General features: G+C 45.1%; 4 protein-coding genes across 4 annotated transcripts; 1 reads left to right on the forward strand and 3 right to left on the reverse strand.

Moving 5' to 3' along the window:
* Positions 1-2,297: 2,297 nt before the first annotated feature.
* On the forward strand, positions 2,298-4,297 carry AOL_s00004g514 (uncharacterized protein; the record flags this gene model as incomplete). Its single annotated transcript, XM_011119163.1, has 4 exons — positions 2,298-2,435; positions 3,083-3,372; positions 3,460-3,574; positions 3,935-4,297. 4 exons carry the CDS (start codon positions 2,298-2,300, stop codon positions 4,295-4,297), a joined length of 906 nt encoding a protein of 301 aa, XP_011117465.1.
* A 2,952-nt stretch (positions 4,298-7,249) lies between these two features.
* AOL_s00004g515 (uncharacterized protein) lies at positions 7,250-9,037 on the reverse strand (the record flags this gene model as incomplete). Its single annotated transcript, XM_011119164.1, has 4 exons — positions 7,250-7,654; positions 7,723-8,370; positions 8,428-8,523; positions 8,696-9,037. 4 exons carry the CDS (start codon positions 9,035-9,037, stop codon positions 7,250-7,252), a joined length of 1,491 nt encoding a protein of 496 aa, XP_011117466.1.
* A 6,160-nt stretch (positions 9,038-15,197) lies between these two features.
* AOL_s00004g516 (uncharacterized protein) lies at positions 15,198-17,787 on the reverse strand (the record flags this gene model as incomplete). The annotated part of the gene is made up of 7 exons (XM_011119165.1): positions 15,198-15,211; positions 15,326-15,385; positions 15,478-16,177; positions 16,279-16,380; positions 16,488-16,520; positions 16,743-16,885; positions 16,986-17,787. 7 exons carry the CDS (start codon positions 17,785-17,787, stop codon positions 15,198-15,200), a joined length of 1,854 nt encoding a protein of 617 aa, XP_011117467.1.
* Positions 17,788-19,589: 1,802 nt separating this feature from the next.
* AOL_s00004g517 (uncharacterized protein) lies at positions 19,590-22,512 on the reverse strand (the record flags this gene model as incomplete). The annotated part of the gene is made up of 2 exons (XM_011119166.1): positions 19,590-19,853; positions 19,933-22,512. 2 exons carry the CDS (start codon positions 22,510-22,512, stop codon positions 19,590-19,592), a joined length of 2,844 nt encoding a protein of 947 aa, XP_011117468.1.
* Between the last annotated feature and the right edge of the window lie 146 nt (positions 22,513-22,658).

Consider the following 22,658-nt stretch of genomic DNA (forward strand, 5'->3'; position numbering starts at 1 on the left):
ATTATAAATAGGCAAACCTCGCTGGGGAAAAAACCTAAAAGGGCTCCTAAAAATTGCTCCTAATCAGAATATATTCCGTTTTCTGTTGAGATGCCGAAAATGTAGGAGAAGGAGAAGGAGAACCTATATGGAGCATCCCGTTCCTTAATTATAGCCGCTTCTCGTGATCCTACGTATAACTTACAAGGTCCCTTCGTACATAGAGACGTTTCATTCCTTAACGCCGCTCAGACCTTTAATTGTCAATATCTCTCTTTAGGTAGGTAGGTACTAAAGTACTATGTAAGTAAGGAAGTATATACACATGTGACCCAGATCTTAAACTGATCTACTGGGTTATGGTACTTTTGGTTCATTCTTTACTATCAATCGTCGAGGTTATATCCTTGTGCTCAACCTGCAGGTCTAGGCCAGGTGCCCCCTCGACCCTCGAAACTCGATACATTACCGCCGTTCTAACAAGGACTTTGCAGCTCCCTTGCATTTAACGGGAATGAATTTAGGCTTTCAGACTTGAGACTCTCTTTCTTACTTTCTGACATGATGTTGGTTGTTTTGGAACATCCCGTCTTCCAGTGACTTTTAGCAAGTCCTGTCGATTATAGTTAGACCCCCCCCCGGCCCGGAAGAGTAATCCCTATATCCACGATCTAACTAGGGGGATTGCTGCGTGTACGACAACCTCTGAGAGAAAAAAACAATTATAGTAAACCATGGTGGGAAAAAAAACGTGCGTGGCTATTAGTTATTCTCCAAGCCCCACGGCTGGGAAATCGAAAATGGGAAACAAGGATAGTTGAAGTTTTTTTTTTTTTTTTTTTTTTTTTTTTGATTTTGGCGAAAACGAAAAGAAAAAAGGAAGTGGATAAAAGAGCCAGATCAAGGTCCATGCTTGGACAGAAAAGCCACCTGGGTGGATGTTACGGATGTCCCGGCACGGAATGACATTGGTTCGGGGGACATTCACGAAAACAAAAAAGAATTCGTACATGAAAAAAGCATCCGCGGGAATTCAATTAAATTACTTTTTTCTTCTATTTTATTTGAAAAGGACAATGGTGATGTGCAGAAGCTTTGAGCATCTGTATGAAATGTTCAGTTCGCGAGCGGGATCCATGGAAATTGGGGTTTTCAATTGGGATCCCGACGGTCTGGATATGCCGTCGCATTGGAACGTGAGGTTTTTTGGCCCCGGGTCGCTGCTTTTCCCCCCTTCATCCTTCCCCTCCCCCCCCCCACACTTCGAGAATAAAAGCTGTGAAGGGACGAGCTTTGTCTCCTTTTAGACAAACCCTTGAAGTCAGGGACTCTCGATCTGTTTGGTAAACTCGCTGAGGCTTGGTCCGAGCAAATGGCAGATGAACGGTTCCAAAATTATAATGTCATTTCATCCAAACATCCTCCCCAAAATTAGCCATAACGGAATATAAGATATTAGATCTCACGTTATTTTCTAATCTTACTGAGGCTTGAAAAAAACAGATTTTTCGATACCCGGAAGAAAGAAAAAAGGTTATTAATATTGTATTATCACGTATCTTCTTACCCTGCTCGGAGGTAAATAAGATAATTCAGCTCTGTAATATTTGCAATTTTGATAAATAAAGAGATCTGACGGGCTGTCATGTCGGGCTGTCAATTGCAACTTCGAATCATATGTAACCGTGCCGTATATGTATGGACTGAACTAGACTGGACCAAACATATCCTCTCAAGCCCTGTAGTAAGCCCAAACATGATACATACAAATTTAAACATCTTCTCATCCAACTGTAAACTCCGCGAAAGAGGAGGAGAGGGACTGTTGAAATAGTGGAAATAGCCATGTTAGAAAATGGATGAACATTTTGTCTCGTGTCTTTGGCAATTCGATAGCCGATGGGAATTTGAACCGAGGGTACAAAGTGGCTGTCATGTCACAGCTTGGTATTTCTTGTCCGAGGCGCATACCTCCATACTCTATACGATAAATGTAGCAAATGGCCAAGTGGTTAGCAGTTTAAGGCGACACCTTCCCAATTGCCGTTGCGGAAGGCGGGAGAACAAAAAAAGCGAAGTTAAACTTCAGAAATAAACCTCCATTTCGGTTCACCGAGTCGTCTTGGATATCACTCGCACTTCTCTTCCAATCCCTCTTCGACGAATACCCGATATATAATTTTGGATCAATTGGGGCTGCAGGTTGGCCCGGCCCGTCCGCAATCTCAATCGCTTCGACCGGATCTACCTTGCTTTGGATAAAACATAAAAGTGGAAGAGAAAGAGAAGAAGAAAAAAGAACAAATAGAAGCTAAAACATGGCTCCTCCCGCTACATTCGTAGAATCGATGGCTCTGCAGGAGGTTATGATATCATCACCGCCGGATATTAAGCCCACGTCGAGCAATATCAATGACGCAGCACCAACAGGAGGCAGGAGGGTGTTTAAATCAACTGTATGTTTCAACCGTTCTCCTCCTAACCCTCTCTTTGGAAAGAATCCCCCCTGCCGCTATTCCTGCGGGCAACAATCGTTGGCTTCGGTGTCACCGAAGCCTAACAAAAAGGAAAAGGAGCTGCGCTGGGGGGGTTTTCCTAGGAAAACACGAACGAGAACTGCGGGGACGGTCTGGCCAATATCACTAAACCTCATGTGTCTCCGTTCGCATTGAACAAACAAAAAAAACAGGGACCAGCTTTCGTACCAATTTATGGAGTCTATGGGGGTCATTTGCTAGGTCAATCGGCGTATGCGGCATACAAGACCGTCGATAAATCGTTCTATTGCCATGTATGTTCCACCCCGCACGCGCGCCCCAATTGCCCAAAAATGTGTTTCAAAACATCCAAATTACACTTTGCGAACGAGCACAAGGGACGGTGGTCTCTTTGCTTATCGTCGTACAACACATTTGCACCACCAAATCCAACATTTCGAATGCTCTTCTCGGATTTCCGTATTTGCTTCGTAGACCCCATTGCATTGATCCCATTATATCCATCGTGTTTTGCTTCAAAAATTCGAGAATTCGAGATATGATATGATATGATATAATAACAACCTCTACCCAATTCTCTTCCGTTTGTTTTACAAAATTTACAGAGCATAACCGGTCACTTCCTCGTAGGCGGAAAGCCAAAAATACCGTTTATATACACCGTAGAAACCCTCCGACAAGGGAAAACATATTGCACAAGAAATGTCCAGGTCAGACAACCGAGTCCCACGGACCCCCGTCCGCTCGATTCAGAGGTCATATTCATCGCCACTGTATCTTTCAAAACTGTGGAACCACGCGGACTAGAAAGTCAGGTTCCGCCGCCGAAGGAGTTGAAGCAGTGGGTATCGAACCCGAGGGGACGAGAGATTGCCCCGGCAGTCGATGTTCCTAGGTACGAAAACTATTCCGGCCCTAAAATACAACTTTCCCGAAATAGTTCTGTTCTAATATAGTGAAACGGTGGGGAGGAAAATAACAGCTGGATCGAGTTTACAAAGCGTAAGGGTATGCGATCATTCTACACGGCCGTCGATCTTAGGAAGGTCGATGTGGAAGAAGAGAATAGATCGAGACCTCTGCACGAGTATCGAAAGGTATGTTGGCGTAACACAGTATCTGCAGGAGCCCACCCACCCCAAAACTATGACTGCAGATAGCTTGTGGAATGGTTTATTTACACTCCAAAAGGAAATCCCCCGATCCTTGTCGCAGTTGGTTTAGAAGTTTAACTTACAATTCTTGTTTTTTAATAAATACAGGTACAGATATACAAGCCCGTAGGCCCGTTCCCTTCGGAGGAACAATCATGTTTAAGTATATGTACCCACATCGTAAGTCCTCCCCCGATCTCCCCTCATCCTCCTTTCCCTTCAAAATATGATCATGCAAGTTGCCACCTTTCACCTCCCACAAACCCGTTCTAAAACATGAGACACGACAAAACAAAACCACAGTACGCATCAGACAGAAACGGCATGTTCGCCGTCACAGGTCCCCACAACGCCAGCGACAATATAATCCACACAGGCTCTCTCTCGCACACCCTCATTTTCCACGCCAACCCCGACAAACTCCTCTTCTCAAACACCAATGAAGGAGAAGAAGAAGATAATTCGTCATCATGGACGATATTGGAACAAGTCGGTGATAGCGCAAGTGAAGGACGTGGGCTGATTAGGTCGAGGATATGGAGCGCAGATGGGACGTTATTGGCCAGTGTTATGCAAGACGCTTTGATCCGCGTACGAGTCGATAACGGCGAGAAGGTTGATAGGCGGAAGCCAACCTTTTCAGAGTCATTGAAAAGTATGCTGTAGTATCGAAAGAAGCAACTAACTGTCGGTATTATGTCCGAGTATAGATCCAATGGTCAATGAAGGCGGCTTAAAGGAGGTTTTTGTGTATATATATGGTCTCTATATATTTAACATCTTTTACTAAGATGTTTTACTAATTTCAAAATCGTATTCAAAGATCAAGATGAAATTAATGTCTTATAGTTAATAAACATTGCAACAAAAATTGCGAGACAATTAAATACTCTGGCATCTTGCGAACGAAGTATTCGCAAGTACCTCGTATCGGTCATGGCTGTTCGAAGGATTAGTCAACCAGCCCATACACGATACAAAACTTCATTCGAGTTCAAAGCCAACAAACATCATTTAGGGCTATACGTGACATCTCAAGCGTATGTAGCGGCTGTAATCAAGTAAATTCCAGGTATAATTCAGACCCATCTGCGGAGTCAAAAAATCCGAAACCCCAGGTTACTCCTCGTACGATATATGATTGCCCTTTATCTGCAGCCCACCTCATCAATCCCGCTTAATTTGCGGCATGAAACCCCCCCAAAACGTAGATCAAAGATCGATCGATCGCCGCACCTGACAACAGCGTGCGGCGAACATCTAGGAAGATCACTACCAACACGGTCACATTGTTGTATTTTTCATTACAGGTAATGATCGTCTTCCCGATAGAGGATTGTAAACCGCGACATCTCACGCTCTTCGATATATGAAATAGCCTGTGACTTTTCTGTACAAAAGTTAAGGCGAGGAATACGGCTGCTAGAGACCCTAGAAGTCCCACAAGGGACATGACTGGCTGTGCCCAATGTCTTGGAATTTCTTTTCGAGTTTCGTGGCAAAATGTTCGTTTCATCCAATTGATGGTCTCGATCACATTTATATTTCCACTTTCTTTCTTTCTTTCACCGACGAGCACATTGCATTAATCAGCGTGCATAAAATAGCGATAGCCTCGCTTTTATATTCAATAGGAGCATGGGATATATATTTAGTTCGAGGCGTAAAGGTTGAATGTGGCAATAGATTCCCAGCGTCCACCAATCATACTATTACTTTAGTGGACTGACTCAGGTTTATACGATTGTAATTATTACAATCGAATCACTCCAAAGAGAAAAACACACACGGTGGCGTAAAAAGGTTCCCATGTCATATCTTAAAACTCGTGTCCCGATATTTCTAAATTCTCAGCTTTCTATGCCCAATATAGTAATCAGCAGCCGGCAATACATTTTTTTTCTTATAAAAAAAAAGTGATGCAGAGTGATAGAATCCTATCACATCCATGAGCAATCCGCTGGAGATATCCGATTCGCTGCCCAATTAAGGTCTCGTGCCTCTTTTTTTTTTTTTCTCCCTTGTACAATAAGTGGCTTCGGATTCGGACGGTATTGGTTCGGGAACCATGGTTACGGAGAAAACCCCATTTCCGTTGGACTGGAAAGTCCCATTAAACAAGGATACACGTGTACTGGAGCTGCAGATACTATAGTCAGTCCGCTAGGAGCTCCTAGGTTTGCCGAAGGGTTGGGTAATATAATTGCCATGCTTCTCGATATTCAAATAGGTTAGGTGGTTACCTGAGATTTTGGGAACCGGCATTTGGGTTTTTGGGTATCCAATCGGGTATGCATTCATTATAAACCATAATGTAAACACTAAACTATAAGTGACAGCTCTGGCGGAGACAATTCTGGAAGATGGCCACTCGTAAACAATATGCAATCCAAAAGGTAGCTCACAAGGGTATAGAGATCGAAATATGAAACGTACGCCGAACGTTGGAAAGGTGTAGGATGTCTTATAATATAAAACACACATTTTAGCTGGATCGATACGAATATAAATCCAGAAGAAACGAGAAAGGCAAGTACTCCTGGGATATTAAGATCAGGCAGACCACCGAACTATGAAAGTAAGCACGAAAGTTTTCATTCTAGTCGAATGAAAGGAGGAACAATTAGAAATAGTATAAATGGAATAGAATAAAGTACTGTACGCTAATGTTAATCATGATTATTATGGCCACTAAAGGCCACAAACGGAGGAAATAACAAGGAGAGTATAGAGGTTTAATGGATGAATCTTGAAGAGGGGATGTTTAAAAGACAGCGAGGTATATGCATACTTTCTCCGCTATTCAAAGACAGTAAGAGAGGTTAGGGTTTAGGAGAGAGGCTTGAAAGAACGCACATGGTTAATATTAACAGTTTGAAAAGTAGGGGAAAGTAGGAGAGGTAGTAGTAAAAAAGTGTAGTAGTAGAAAAGGGAACGGTTAAAAGAGCTCCTAGTGGGCTCTGGAACAGTAAAGGACAGGAAAAAAGCCTCTCTTCTTTTTTTATAGAAAAACAATCAGAAATTCATTTTTAGTTTCATGCAATGGACGGCCGTTAGAAAGAGATCGAGAAAAAAGGAGAATGCATCTCTTCACACGCATCTTCGAGGTAAGGAAAAAGATAACACCGTTGTCCATAATGAAAGGCAATTTGGGAATGAAACGTAATGAACCCACGATATGAAATTTTGTAACGCTATTAAAAGTAGGAGGGAAGGGAGAGGTAAAGGGGAAAGCTGTAAATAAAGAAAAACCCAGGACAAATGCCGTCATTTTGATTTTAGCCTCGCCGTTGTCATGTGCGTCTGCCGAAACGTCCCATACAGATGCAAATGCCTGTAATTGAAAAGGAAATAAAGGGAAAAAAACAGTATTTTGATAATAACATTTGCTGAAGAAAAAGAAAGAAAAGCAGGAAAGCAGAGCGTAAAAAAAAACTAAGCTCATGTAACAGTTTTTGTCCTTCGCTAAGAAATTAACCCGTTATATACTGATTTCGTCGTTCAGCATCGAAAAAGTATTGATCGTGGAAGAAAAAAAATAAAAAATAAAAGAGGTTAGTTGTAAGTCGATGCATAGTAACAAACTAGTTTCGAAAGTGGTCCGAGGGCACCAACAATCTATTGCTGCTGTTGCTGAGGCTGTTGGAACCCGGATTGTTGGAACCCGTTACCGGTGAATCCTCCTTGTCCGGAGTTGTTGTTATTGTTGTTGTTCCAGCCAGGTTGATTTCCAGCTTGGCCGGCAGTACCTTGCCCACGACCGAAACCTTGTTGATTGTATCCTTGTGGAGGGCCATGAGGACTATTGAAGCCTTGGTTGTTACCGTCCATCCAACGACCCTGAGATGGTGAAGTTGGATGAGCACTAGCCGAGTTTGGTCCGCCTTGAGGACTCATGGGTCCACCTGGTCCACCATACTGTGGAAAATTACTGAAAGGCGAGTTGGGGAACTGAGGAGTCTGCGGACCTCCCTGAGGGGAATACCCGTCAAATTGTCCGGTTGGTGGACGGTCCTTACCCCACTATTCATTTTTCCAGTTTGTTAGTATTTGAAGGCAGCAGGGGTATAGAAAGGTTTAGATTCACATACACTGCACTTCAGCGGCCTCCCATTGACGTTGTACCCGCTAAGTTGACAAATCGCCATGGCTGCGTTTTCGTGTGTATCCATCTTGATGAAAGCAAACCCTCTATCTGCCTGGAATCGGGTCTCAACGATGTACCCGAAATTCTGGAACAAGGGAAGGAGATCATTTTGAGTGGTGTATGGGGTCAGGTTGCCAACGTAGACAGTGGTTTGCCATTGTGGAGTCTGTTGGACAATCATATCATAGCTCTGAATTCCATGAGTGGGGAAATGGTGGTGGCCAAAGGGAGTAGTGGGTGTCATTCCCATCTGAGCCATCTGACTCTGTTGGGAGATAGATGGTTGGCCCTTCTGGTTGGCCCAGTTACACCTGATAGCACGAGATCCCAACCACTCTCCGTCCATCGCAGACAAGGCCTTTTCAGCATCAGAACGTTCACGATAGGCAACAAACCCATATCCACGAGATCGACCGGTTTTCATATCCCACATGACGCGGGCTTCGGAGATTGTGCCAAATGTTGTGAAGGCTTGTTGGAGAAGCTCGTCATTGACCTCATTCGACAAGTCTCCAACAAAGATGTGAAAATGATGAGATGTATCCTCCTTGGCAGCCTGGCTGGACTGGTATGCCCAGTTGACTCTTATTTCCTATAATTTATGTTTTAGTTGTCATATTGATGGGGATGGACGCGGGGTGTGACATACGGATTGGTGTACACGACGACCGTTCAAGGTTTGCATTGCCCGCTCGGCAGCACCAGGATCATCGTACTCTACAAAACCATAATTGAACCCCTTTGCCTACCGAAATCTGTTAGCTCCGTTCTCATCGTCAAGTTGACAAAGGCACGAGTATCGCCCAATGGGCGATGTGTTCTAAGCAATGGCCTTATTCACAAAGATCAGTCCAAAGCGCTGCTTTGGACTATCCAATTGAAAATATATCATAGCTAGAATGGCGCGCAATGCTTACGTTTTTGTCCGGTATTATCTTTACGCTGACGACATGACCGGTTGTCTCGAAGATCTGACGAAGGATATCGTCTGTTACGCGGGGATCCAACCCCCCAACATAGAGAGCACGCTTGTTAGGTTCCGGGGCAGCCCTGCGAACAAACCCACCAGCAGAGGTGGGAGAGGTAACAGAAGCCGACATGGGCGACGTGATCGCGGTGGGAATTGGGTTGGTGTTTTGGGGGATAATGACTGGTGGCAAGGAAGGAGGCCCCATTGGCGGTCCTCCCTGATTCTGATTGCCAGGGCCATCAAAGGCGCCCGAGGGGAGTTGGGCGACGTTTGGATTAGAGTCTGCCATTGGTGATAGATATCTGAGGGGTGAAGCCTGCAAGATGGTAAGGTACCAAAGCGAATTAGCGATTTCTGAATCTCAAGTTGGAAGGTTTACAAGCTAGGAATTGGACAGAAGTAAACGAGTTCATCAAGGGCAGATTTGATGATAAGGCCAATGGGTTTGATGGAATTAGAATAGCTTACCTGAGATACCGAGATGTAATGTTTGGTGGAGAGAGGTGTTGGGTTGGATGTCTATCCGTGAAGCCCTACTCCGCACACGCTTTAGGAAACCGAGCTGGCTAGGGATATGAACGGTATGGCGTCCGTCCGTTCGTAAGGATGGGAAGTGGGGACGGGAGAATACGCACTTTTGCTTAGAGGAAAGAAAAAAAAGTAATGATGAAGGAGAAAACAAAAGAATGGAAGGATAGGAAGCTGAAAGTGATGATGCAGAGAAAACAGTGAAGTAGTAAAAGAAAGGGTGGTCGTGTCGTTCGTTCGTTAGGGACGCTGTTACAAGAGCCAAGCAAAACGTTAGAACCAAAGCACTAGACCAAGCAAGTACAGTACACCCCAGCAGTAGTGGTACAGCAGGAGCTAAAAGTAGAGAGGAAAAAAAAGGGAAGGCCAGGAAGGAGTAACAACGGTAGCAATGAAGGTAATAATAGAGAAGAAGAATCAGGAGGAAGAGTAGTAGGAGCAGCAGAAGGAGTAGGGATAAGGGAGGGATAAGGGTATCATGGGAAGGGAAGCGAAACCAATGAACTATCGGACGGTATTGGTACGTATGTAGGTTAAGTAGATAGTAGTGTGGATGTCAAAGTACAATATTCTAGTCTAGACCAGCATGCGGTAGGTACTGCAAAGGCCTGGTCTCGTCCGGTTGGGGAGAAGGGATAGGTATGGTGGGAAGGGAAGGGTAGAAGGGAAGGGGGGAAAGCGAGCAGAAGCAACGGCAAACGGCAGGGATGATGGGAGAAAGAAGCAGCAGCAGCAGCAGCAGAGCAAGCTACAACCACCTACGACCAGGTACTTAAACAAAGGTACCTCATGCAAGTAGGGAAGTAATAAAAGGAATAAAGTAGATAGGTAAGTAAGTAGGTAAGGTAGGTAGGTAATTAGGTAGGGAGGGAAACAGGTAGGTAGGTAGGGAGGTAGGTAGGTACTTAGGTAAGAGGTAGGTATGTATATGTGTGGAGAGGTAGTAGAGAGGGAAGTAGGTGATGGCTTAATATACGTACTATGAAGTAGAGATGGAAGCAAACTTGTATCAATGGTAGCAGTAGCAGAAGCTAGGATAGGGACAATGAGAAGGAGAATGATTGGGAGAATTAGAACAAGGAGAATAATATAGAGGGAATGCAGGATGAAGATTGATGAAGCCGAAGAGAAATGATGATGAAGGGGATGGAGATGATGATGATAGTGATGATGGTGATGAGGTTGGTGATGGTTGATGATGATGGTGAAGAAGAAGAAGGTGAGAGAGAGAAGGAAGTGTGAGGTGAAAGGGAGAGGGAGAGTCAGGTCAGGTAAAGTCAAGTTAAGACCCGACAAGGTAGAAGAGAAGAAAAAAAACGATCTATGGAACGGTAATTGCTCGAAGGAACGAAGAAATATTTTTTATTTTATCGTGATCTGTGACGGAGTGTGAATTGAATGTGAATGGGAAGTGCGAAGTGAAAGAAAATTAAATTATTTGTGGTGAGCGTGTGAGTTGTGCTACTTTCACTTCAACAACCTCACGATGGTTGGTGTAGATACCATCAGCTGTATAAAGGATAACTACCTCTTGGGTATAGGTATGTATGGCAGCTTAAGAGATGAGGAGAATTAAAATTGTAAGTCAAACTCAAACCATTCATTTACAATTCCAATCGAATCACATCAATCTGCATCCAATTCAACCAGAAACAATAATCAATGCAGAGTCCAATGGTAACGTTTGAACCATATATTCGTACCTTCATAGGTACTTACTTCTCTCCCTTTCCCTCTCGCGGGGACGTCGGAACCTCGCTACGTTCCAATCGTCGTCGTCCTCCGCCGCTAAGCTATTCGTCTCACTCAAGCTAAAACCACTTAGTCTGAAGGGAAGATTTGGTGCTCACAAACCGAATCCTCTTGGGTCTTAGCCTGACCCGTCTGACATTGTATCCCCAAAACAAGAGCACACTAACCTCCCAACTAACCTGATGGCGTAGGACTCGACTCTCTCTTGAAGTTAAAGGCTAACTAATTGAGTCGTCGATACCATAATTAACCTTTCTGGCATACAGACACCAAGCTGAAGTGGCCCCCTAGGCAGGTCTGGGTATCATCAAACCTCAACCTAGGCGTATTTTACATCGTACGTAGTGCGCATGCCTATGTTCCCGGTCAAGGTTTGGGGGCTTGGGGTTCGGATGTTACAGGGAAGTTCAACAATTCCTCTGCTTTGTTCTTCTCTCTCCCTTTCTCCCTTTTTTTTCAAATTTTTTTTTTAAAAAAAAAAAATAAAAAAAACAGTCAAACCAGGAGCAGGTACATCTGTGCGTGTGCGAATAATTGTACCTGCTAGTATACGGTCGACGACAGAGGTATGTATAGCTCAGGGTTATTGAAAGGTTGAGGTACCTCTTAGCCCGCCTGCATAGTCGCACAGCTAAGGCCGCTAGACGACAGGGCTAGGGTCAAGCTGCAGAAGCCGGACAAGTCGAGGACTCCAAACCAATAGGTATGTTGCTTCATAAGCATAAATGCTATTGCATGCGACTATACTCCTAACTGCTCCTTAACTGACTTACCAGTATTCTGACAATTGATCGATTACCAGCCACGCTTCAGATCGCGCGAGGGATCAAATGCGGAGATATTTGCTCTCCGTCTGCAATAAAATGGGAGGGAAAGGGAAAAAGAGGGTTTGTACTAGAGGAGGAGGCGTTCGGTCCCATGTAAGGTTTGATAGCTAAGCTACTACTAACGTTGAGCTACCCAGAGCTAGTAGCTACCTAGCTAGCATGCTCACATGTTGGCTGGTCGGTACCTTATATCTCCAGCTCCAAAAAACCCCCTCACTGATACGTCGTCGGTACATCATCACCAATCTCTGCTTGGAAGGTACATCACCGGTTATTTCTATCGGAGCTTACCTACTCCAAGAAGAAAAGAAAGGCAAATAAAGGAAAAGAAAAAAGGGTGCCTGTTTGTGGGAAATGATTTCTTTTTCTTCATCCACCTTGTCCGGCGCTGCATTGCATTGAGTACGATCCTGCAACAGGAAAAATGATGGATGCACTACATATATGGAGCTCAAAAGTGGGGTACCAAGGTCGGTCTTTCTCCTCGCCCTTCTAACTAAACGAGACTCTGCATCATTTCAGGGTACCGTGGCCCAAGCTGCCGGTTCCGAGATTTTAACCTTCTTCTGCATCTGAAATTCGAGTACAACCATCATGCATACACTTGCACACTTCCTATTGAATGAAAAAAAGGAACCGTCTACCAGTGCCGTCAATCCGTCAAAGGGTGGGGGACCGCTACCGACATGCCACCTAGGGTCGAAAAAAAAAAGATCCTATTACAAAACTGCAAAAGTAAAATCCACACCATTTTGATCGCCACCAGGAGCTACAATGACTGGCTTTTTTTTTTTTCCACTTGATATTCAAAAACGAGACTAGGGCTGAAGTTGGAACGTCAAGAATAGTTGGACAAGCGATTTTGGAAAGAGCCATCAATAACCTTGTCAACAAATCGGGGTGAAACAGATGTCGGCGGACGATGCAAAGGCAAGTTCCGATCCGAGCGGGAGTACGTGGAGTCTTGGACGTGATTCTCACAAGAGCTCGATTGTTCTTCTTTCCCGGTTTTCGTTGCCAAAATTAAATCAAATGTGACTATCGATCGGAAAGGAAATTCGGCCCTAGTCTTGTGCGAAAGGGGTGGACATTGAAACAAAGTATCTATGAAATCATGATCACTATCTCGATCGATATCAACGTCACAACGGATTATCAGTGTTCCGATTTCCCACATGTCCACGCGCAGGGCAAAAGTATTGTCCGTCAGAGACATTTTCGTCTCCCTTTTCACGACAGTCATCGTGACGAGTTAGCGATTGGCATCAAGGGGAGATGTGAATCGACATTTCATTGGCGGGATATCACGAACAACCAGCTGCACAAGCAGACAGTTGGTCACAAACAACTACAAAAAAAGGAAAGGAAAGGAAAAGGCGAAAGGCGAAAGCAAAGGAATCGCTGGCCACCCCTCGTGATTTGAGTCAAGATTTGCGAAAATCAAAAAAGAAATAAACTCTTTAATGATAGTACTTCCAACAATCACAGCATGTGGGGTTGTTCCTCTCTCGCACCCTCTTCGTCACTAAGAATGAGAGGAAATGACGCGGAATCACAGACGTTACAACCCTATTTGTCGATGGTAAGACAAAACGTTCCCGGACCAGCATTATTGGCCAGCTAGATTCGAAATGTCCTTGCATTGGGCGTGAGTGACCTTGAACCATCCCATTTTCCCTTCACCCCCTTGTCATTCGGGTTTCGCTGACAAACTTTGCCGCAAGATTGCTGAATCTGGAACCCGTCTACAGAAGATACTTGAAGGTACATGTCTACACAAGTATATATTTCGACCAAGAAACCAACAGCAAAAGGACCCCCAGTTCGCCAACCCCAAAAAGCCCCTGCACCAGTAAGACAAACCAAAAAAAAAAAAAACCGTGAACCTGTCGGGACGAACACCCCGGCTTCGGTTACCAGCGCTGGTTCCACGCCTTCGTGCAGTGCGCCAAAACTTTACCACAAAGCCAACACATAGTTATATGTAAGTATGTCCGCCACCCAGGGTTTTCCCATGCAGATATTTCGCCCCCCCAAGAAAAGAACCCCAAAAAACTATATCGACGAAATAAATACCCATATTTGGGGGGAACAGATTGATATTCTTAGTCACTAGATTCCTCCTAGCACTCTGCATAACTCACATGACTTACCCGGCTCCAGCGGGAAGTTCCCATAATAATATTCCCGAGAAAGCCTGCTGCATCGAGAGGAGGGAGCTCTACGTAACCAGACGATCCCAACTATCAGGTTGCCCTAGCCCATTTACGTCTAAGATTCAACATCTGACTCTCTCCTGCAGATGTCTCGGACGGGTCTTCCTAGCGGATATTCCTTTCGCTAAGTTCTTTTCTTTTCTTTTCTTTTCTTTTCCTCTCTTTAAGCCGACATGTCGGTGTTTTCGGTGTTTTTGGTGTTGGAAGGAAGGGCAGATCCATAACCACTTCAAATTCCAACAAACAATCGACTGTTACACAGAGCCAAAAAAAAGGTTAAGCTTAAACAACCCCTCGCGGCTCCCACGCGGTTACTAACGCTTAACATTCTCCCTTTGAATCCGTATGTAATGTCCCTCTGTCTCGATTTTTTTTCTTCTCTTTCCAACTTCCTTTAGTCCTCGGTATTTATACTCACCTTCTTAATTACGCCCCGGATAAATATTCTTCCGTCGTCGCATAGATACGGATATACATACATTCGGAAAATCATCTTAGGGAAATCCCCAGGAATCCTGTTTGTCCGCTTCCGAGGTTTTTATATATATAATTCTTCGGAACGAACAAAACCTACGGTTTTTTGTTTATTTTGTTATTTTTCTTATTTTGTTTTGTCTTCGAAAAATTCTTTGGCTAATAGAAATCGATTATCTTCTATTCTTTTAGAATGAAAAGAAGCTATCAGAAAAGAGCTCTGAACCCGAAGAGAGAAAAAAAGGATACAGATATCAAAGCGATAACATTAAGAAGTGCTTATCCGGATCGGTATGGTATCGACGACCTACCCAACAACCGACAGAAAATTATAAACATCCTCACAAAAAAAAAATAAAAAAATTACAAGAACTAAAAGAAGATATTTAAGTCGTTAAAAGATAAGCAAGGAAAGACCATTGCCTTGAACTCCAGCAATTATTCCCTTTTTTATCAAATTAATTGGTTTTGCACCCTTTTGTTTAAACGAAAAAGATATAACCGAGAGAAGACAAGACAGAATTTGATTCCTACGAATAGAATAACAAGGGAAAACGGAAAAATAAACTCGGGTAATAGAAGCGAAGGGAGGACCGCCATAGACGGACGAAAGGATTCAAGAGCCTAACCACACAGCAGCGAGGCAACACAATTACTCTCGACTCACTATCACGCCACAGAAAAACCGACATTAGCCAAACCTGCACATCTCCAGAATATGCAAAAAGACAGCCTTGCTGTCTAGGACAAAAGAGAGAAAAATTTCCAAAGAGGACTTACCATCTCTACCGAACGCCTTCGTCTTCAACCAATCCGTAAGCACCAATATTCGGTTCCTCACTAAAAAAAGGAAAAGAAAACAGAGATATTAGCCATCATGCGTAGGATTCACATTTTTATATATCCAATGCAAGGGAAGATAATATACTCACAGCTGAACACCATCGAAACGTACGCACTTCTCCAAAACAAGTACGTCAACTCACCACCAGTAGCCGACGAAATGGCCCCGCCAAACCAATTAAGGTCCGCCACCGCTCTATCCGCACCAATGTACGCTAACGAACCCTGATGCGAATACTGGAACGGTGACAACTGCTTTACCTTTGACAAGCTTCGTCCTTTGGCATTAATCTCCGCGTTCAACAACGCCTTCTCGGCATCATCTGCTGATGCCTGCAGCCGAGCATCCAGACTTCGTAGTTCCTCCTCCACAGCTTGTGTTTTCGCCATGGAGTTGAACAACCTGGCAAGGAAATTTCCTTGTTGAGCAGCTACCTGCGCTGTTGGTGCATATTTTGTCGCACTGCAGTCACCAAGCGCCCAGATACCGTCGGTACCGTCTACGACCAAGTAGTCGTTAACTGCCAAACCACGCCTTGAGTTCTTCTGCGCGGGGAGTTGGGTCATCAAGTCTCGGACTACACCGCGGACGGCATTTCCGGTCGCCCAGACAAGGAGACCATAGTTGATGCTTTCCTTAACTTTGCTGCCGTCGGCTTGGGTGGCTTCGACTTCGATGTTCTTGTCGGTCACCTTCTTGACCATGGTCTTGGTTCGGACGCTGATGTTCTCATCTTTAAATGTCTTTTCGGTGTAATCGATCAAGGATTTCGAGAACATAGGCAAGACCTGAAGGAGGAAGGTGGGCAGGGGTTAGCAACATCTCTGACCGGGAACATGATGTCATGCTCAAGAACCGCCAAGGGAAGGGAAGTTCGGGAAATCCTCACATTAGGTAGTGCCTCTACCAAGGTCACCTTGAATCTATCGGCAATATCAGGGACCCATTTTCGAAGGTCCTCCTCGAAGAAATCTTGCAGTTCTGCCGCAAACTAAAAACAAACAAGCAAGGATGTTCGGTTAGCCTTAAGAAGCTTAGGCGCCATAGCTCCTTCTTCACATGAAGAAAGATAGCAAAGAAAGAAAGGGAATGACGAACCTCAATACCAGTAGGACCTCCACCAACGACGACCTATTTCCATTCACAGGTTTCTCAATGGTTAGCTCGGCTATAATCCTAGTCGGGTGAAATCGGACCACTCCCAAAAACCCCATCGGAACCAAAAAAAAACACCACATAGCAAGGGAAGACCCGGTAGGCTGGTTCTTCCGTATGTCGCTGCCCAAAAGAAGGAACCAGTCCAAATGGGAAAATGGAAGTGCGAAACAAGGGGGAAAAAGAAAAAAAACGTACCATATGCAACAACCGGTCCTTCTCTTCTTCCGTCTGATCCTTGAACGTCGCAGTCTCGATACAATCCATCACCTTCTTTCGAATCTGCTGAGCATCTCCGATCTCTTTCAGAAAGCACGCATTCTCTTTAACCCCGGGAATACCTATTTTCCGATTGAAATACCAAAATCATTAGCTTATCATGTTTTCACATGGGTTGGATGGATGGATGAGTGCTTCCCCACCCAACCAATCGGAAGCTACCAAAAAGACACAACATGAGAAACTTACCAAAGGTCGCATTCTCAGCGCCCACGCCGACAACAAGGTAATCAAACGGTACCTCCGTCTCAGACACATTACCCTTGACATCCGAAAAATCATTGATCTTAACCACCCTCCTATCGACATCGATCTTTGTCGCCTCGGCTTCATAGTACTTCACAGCTCTTTTCTTGTGACGAATGATATGCCTAAGAGGTTCCATGATGCTTCGGTGTTCAATTGTCCCCGTCGTACAACTTGGCAACAATGGAGTGAACAAGAAGAAGTTTCGCGGCGAGATGACGACAACATTGTAGTCTTCCGTGTCTAGCTTCTTAAGGAGGGAGACGGACCCCCACCCGCTACCGAGGATTACGAGGGTTTTCTTGGCGGGGTCGAGGGGTAGCTGTTCGGGAGGGTGTTTGGAGTCGTAGATGTGATAAGTGAGGTAGGCAGCGCCGCCGAGGGTGGAGAGCCAGGTGAGGCGCCAGAGAAAGCGAAGGACGCGAAAACGTTGCTTCTTGGGGATGGGAGTGGAAACGGTGGCGGTGGTGGATGAAGACGCATTTTTGGGTTCTGCGATGTTTGTGATTTGGCGGCGGGGTTGCTGTTGTCGGAGAGCCGATGGGGCTGTAGTATTCTGGCGAGGTTTGAGAGATTGGTGAAGGGAGGTTGAAAATTGAGATGTCCGGTGAGGCCGTAATAGGAGACATCTGGAGGGATTTGTGTGTATTGTGGATTGGAGGATGGAGCGACGAGCTGAAGCTGCCGCAATGGCAGCAGGAGGGGTGCGAAGCACCATTGTGATGTGGTTGGCCGGTTGCTACAGACCGAGCTTTGAGGTAAGAGAGAAAGTGAGAAGTAGGAAGAAGAAGTTGAAGTTGATTATCAAAAAAAAGATTGAAGAATCGAGAGGATTGAAGTTTTTGAGATAGGAACGTTGGAGCGGGCAAAAGAAGTTTATACGGAAAAGAAGTGGAAGAGAAGCAGTGCAGAGAGCTCTTGTCTCGTCTTCGATGACACCAACGTTTTATTTTCTTTTTCTTAATTTACCCAAACTCAACACCTTAAACTAAGGAAAGTATAATCTTTCGATATCGGAACCTGACGAACGCGAGCGAACCAAACGACGATAAGCTTATTCCAATCAAGCTTCAACTTTATAATACCTCCCGACTTCTTTTCTTTTAAAGAATCACAAGGGAAAGGGGGTGAAAATGCGGAGAGGGGAAGAAAACAAGATTCAAGCCAGATCTATAGCTTCCGAACGAGACCGACGTTGCTTTTACTAACTAACTAACGGAGGAAAGGAAGTGCCTTTCTTCTCGGAGGAGGAGTTATTTATACAATGCAATACCTCATGCCCCTCGATACTAACGAAGCTAATGTAAGTACTTACATACTTACGGGAGTATGTGCATGGTACATTCGGAAATATGGGTGGGATGTGATAAGAGAAAAATCAAAAAAAACAGAGTACGTCAGACCAACAGGTTCTAGCGCTAACCCATCTTCAACTCAGCTTTTACCTCAACCTGCAGTTTTCTCGGATCAATTATTAGCTTTAGTTTTCTGGGTCAAGCCAGCCATCCCACGGTATGCATGTCGGTGTGTACTGGATGCATAAGGGAAGGGTATGTATGGGTTTGTTTCTGGCGCTAGAACGCCGATGGCGAATCTGGACATGCGAAGAGAAAAAAAAAAAAAAAAAAAAAATTCACAAGCTAAAAAAATAGTAACCCCCAATCTGATCTGAGATTAGGTCGGCGGGCATACGGGATTGGCGACTCGAAAGCTGCCCATTGCCCGAGAATTTTTAAAAAATAAATTTAATCGCGCAGTTCACTTCAGCTTATAGAAGGGGAAAAGAATGAGTAATAAACGCCCAATGTTTCTTTCCCCCCTTCTTCTTCTTCTCTTCTTCTCTTCTTCTCTTCTTCTTTTTCTTTGTAATAAAAGAATTCAATTGTTTTTCTCAAGAAAAAAAAAAGTATAATGAAAAAAAGGGCGAAGGAATTAACTTCGGCGTCCAGGATGACCCTCGAGACGAGGCGAGTTCCGACTGGTTCCTTGAGTGCGGCTCCCAAACTGGTATCGTCGGAGGGGTGAAAAAAACCCTCGAGACTGTGCGATATCGCTGATTAAATTATCAAGAACCCCCAAATCAAATGGGCCCCCGAGCCGGATCCCATTTTGACTATAGAGTGTATTCCAAAGTTATATTTTAGTAAAATTAATTCAAAGAAAATTTAACTTTTGGCTTAGGATTAATTGTATGTACCATCCAGCATCTATAACTGCTTCAAGTTGAAGAGCTAGCTTAAATGGACATCATCATCATTGCCCGCCAATATGCCCGTACAGAATATCGAAAAAGAGTCAAACGCCGCCTCTTTCTAGTACAGGTCGCCTGTTCATCTTGTTATACAATCGTAAAAGAGAAAAAGTAAAAGAAACCGCCCACTAAGTGTAGAGAGTTCGTAAAAAGCGCACACAATCACACAGACGCCAAATAATCACCTAATAACCACTATTATCATAAAATCGCAAACCGTGAAGGAACAGATGCATGTGGATCTTTAAAAAATTACTCGCCCCACGTGATCACGAGTACGCATACTTCTTCAACTTTGAAGATCCAGCCGCCAGGCCGATCTCCGCCAGATCCTCGTCATCCGGGAAATCATCTTCGTTCAAAGATGGTGCAGCTGCCGCCCGGACCGCAGCCTCGGCAGACGTCAAGCTCCTGTAAAACACCCGGACCTTCTCATGCGCCATTACCTTATTCGCATTAAACCCCAATACCTGCAAGCCTTCCTGCGTCGTCGCACGGCTGAGTGCGACATATGCTTGTCCCTTCTCAAAAACCTGTTACCCCGCGTTAGCCATCCAATCCCCGTTCGTGCGTAGTGAGAAAAGATACATAATAAAATAAGCTGAAACATACCTTGTTCAAATCAACCTTAACCCGATCCAAGGTCTGCCCCTGCGCCTTGTGGATCGACAGCGCCCAAGCTAAAATCAACGGCACTTGCTTCCTCGAAGCCTGCACCTCCCCTGTCGGCAACTCAAACTTCCACGCCTCGGGCAACATCAATGTTCTCCTCTGCGTTCCATCCGCAATACTCCATTGTACCAACGGGTACTTCTTCGTTGTATTTGTCCGACTCTGTTCGTTTATATATTTCTCATGTATCTCCCTTTCTCTTTTTGACATGTCTCTGAGATCCCCCTCTCCCTGAGAGCCAAAAATTTGGTCTTCGCCACCGGGGAGTTCGTCTTGTACCATAGCGTACGTCTTTTCGCTCATAAACGCGACGACGCGGCCGAGAGATCCGTTCACCAGTGTTTCGTCCATATTTTTGACCAACATGACCTGCGCACCTTGTTTCAGCTCCAATATCTGTGGCGCCATGCAGTTGGTCAGCAATTTCTCTCGCTGTTGTTGATCTAGTATCGCAGACTCGTCGACGGCTGTGAAAGTATATGAATCACCGGGTAACCCCCGTAGTTGTCTGAGGTTGGCATTGTCGACCTCCTTTCGAGTCGGGAAGAGCTCCGTAGCTTGTAAACCATCGTCAAAATTTAAATTGCGGGTGAGCTTCTTGAAATTTGCAATAGACGCAGGACTCAACGTCCCCAATCGCATCTCATTAAGCATGCCTGCGAAGACGGGGTCCTTTTGTCTGAAGATGTGGGTAAGTAAGATCGTATGGTCGACACAGTTGCTCCAGGTGTTAGCCTCGAAGGCAAACTTGGCCGCCTTGCCATTGTCAGGGACGGGGGGCAATTGGAAGAAGTCGCCAGTAACAACCAACTGAATACCCCCAAATGGTCTACCGTTATTCTTCAAGGTTCTGGCCACACCTTCCAACTTGTCAAAGAGGTCACCATCAACCATGCTTATTTCGTCGATGATGAGAACTTTGGCACGCAACCACCTTTGCTTCGACTTTGGAACACGACGGATCTTTTTGACGAGTTGTTCAACTGATTCCCTTCCCAGCCCGATCCCCGAGAAAGAATGCAGGGTAACGCCTCCAATGTTACAAGCCGCTAACCCGGTGGAAGCCGTAATTGCGACCGAATCATAGTTCTTGTGCTTCTTCCTGAGCCCTGTGATAATTTCTCTCAAGAGAACTGATTTACCAGTACCAGCCGAGCCAGTAAAGAACACACTCTTGCCTTCATTGACAACCATATCCAAGACATGGCTTTGTTCGTCGCTCATATAATGTCGGGTGGGTTTTGTACCACGTAGGCTGGTAGTTTGCTGGCCACCAAGGCTGGAGGTCGATATGGCACGCTTCTGCTGTTGAAGTTTGCCTTTGAGATCGATCTTTGCCGCTTTGACAGCAGACGCAGTTTTGTCCCAGGGAGCAGTCTTTGTGGGCTGTGGGGTTTCGACCGGCTTTGGTGGTTCGGGTGGGAGAATGGAAGCGAGCTCAGCTTCCTGTTGTTTGGTTTTCCAGGGAAGGGTACGACGTTTCTTTGGAGCAGGCTCGGCTGGTGTTTGAACGGGTTTGAGATCCTGTTTGGCTTCGACTTGTTGCTTCCACGGATTAGGAGAGTTTGATGGTGGAGATTTTGGTCTTGATGTTGTATCTCGAGACATGTGGTTTGGCAGGGGTTTGTTTGTGGGTTTCGAAACATGTGCAGGCGTGGTAGAGGGTTTGGCAGAGACTAGGCCGGCTTCCAGGAGGTCCATGTCATCGAACTCGAACTCGTCTTCGTCCCAGCAGTTGACGGCATTCCTGAGAGCATCCTTGGCTGTTTGAGGAGCTTTATCATCGTTGAACTTTGTGGATGGCTCTTCTGCAAACGAATTTTCGGATTGTAAAGCTTGACGGAGAGCTTCTTGGGAGCCAGCAGGTCGTTTCCCTAGAGAAGAACGTTGGGTGGTAGATTTTAAAGGAGCATTGGCAAGTTTCTCTGGTTGAAATTGTGGTCGTACAACCGGTGGTGCTGGCGGTGCACGGGAAGAGAGGGAATTGACATTGGAGGCAGAGAGTAGTTTGCCAGGACCCGGTCTGTTTACAAGGCCCGGACGACTGACGAGACCCGGTTTTTGGATTGGTTTGTTGGAGAAGGAGAGAGTGGATTGCTTTGGAGCATTGGAACCGGAATTACCGCCAAGGCTGCTGCCATTGTTGTTTAGGATACTACCACCACTGCGACTATCGTTACCGCTGTTATTGTTTCGGTTGAACATGGCCGGCAGGAGGTAGTCCGAGGACGAGAAGAAGAAGCCTTGGAATGGTAGTGCCGATGGTGTCGATGGCTGTAACAGTAATGATGTCGATGGTAGTAATTTAAATGTAGGTAGGGTCGGTGGGTGAGGTAGTGAAGATGGAGATGGAGATGGAGATGAGAGAAGGGTGGTGGTGGTACTTCTGGTGGTACTGGTACTGGTGGTACTGGTGGTTATGTTGTTTTGGTGTTTTGGGAGAGACGCGCTCCGAAAGGGGAATTGAGATTGAAGACCCGCCACCACCCGGACACGACCCAGTCTGAGCCCACGCCACATGCACTTCTGCTATATCTTGTCAACGTCCGATAGTGATTAATATCGATACTAAGGTGACAAAGAGATAGAAGGGTAATAAAATATGTACATGTACTTGTATATGTACATGGTAATAGTACTAGAGGAGAGTATAGTATCGTACGGCC

Source organism: Orbilia oligospora, assembly GCF_000225545.1.
Source record: "Orbilia oligospora ATCC 24927 unplaced genomic scaffold scaffold00004, whole genome shotgun sequence".
NCBI lineage: Eukaryota > Fungi > Ascomycota > Orbiliomycetes > Orbiliales > Orbiliaceae > Orbilia > Orbilia oligospora.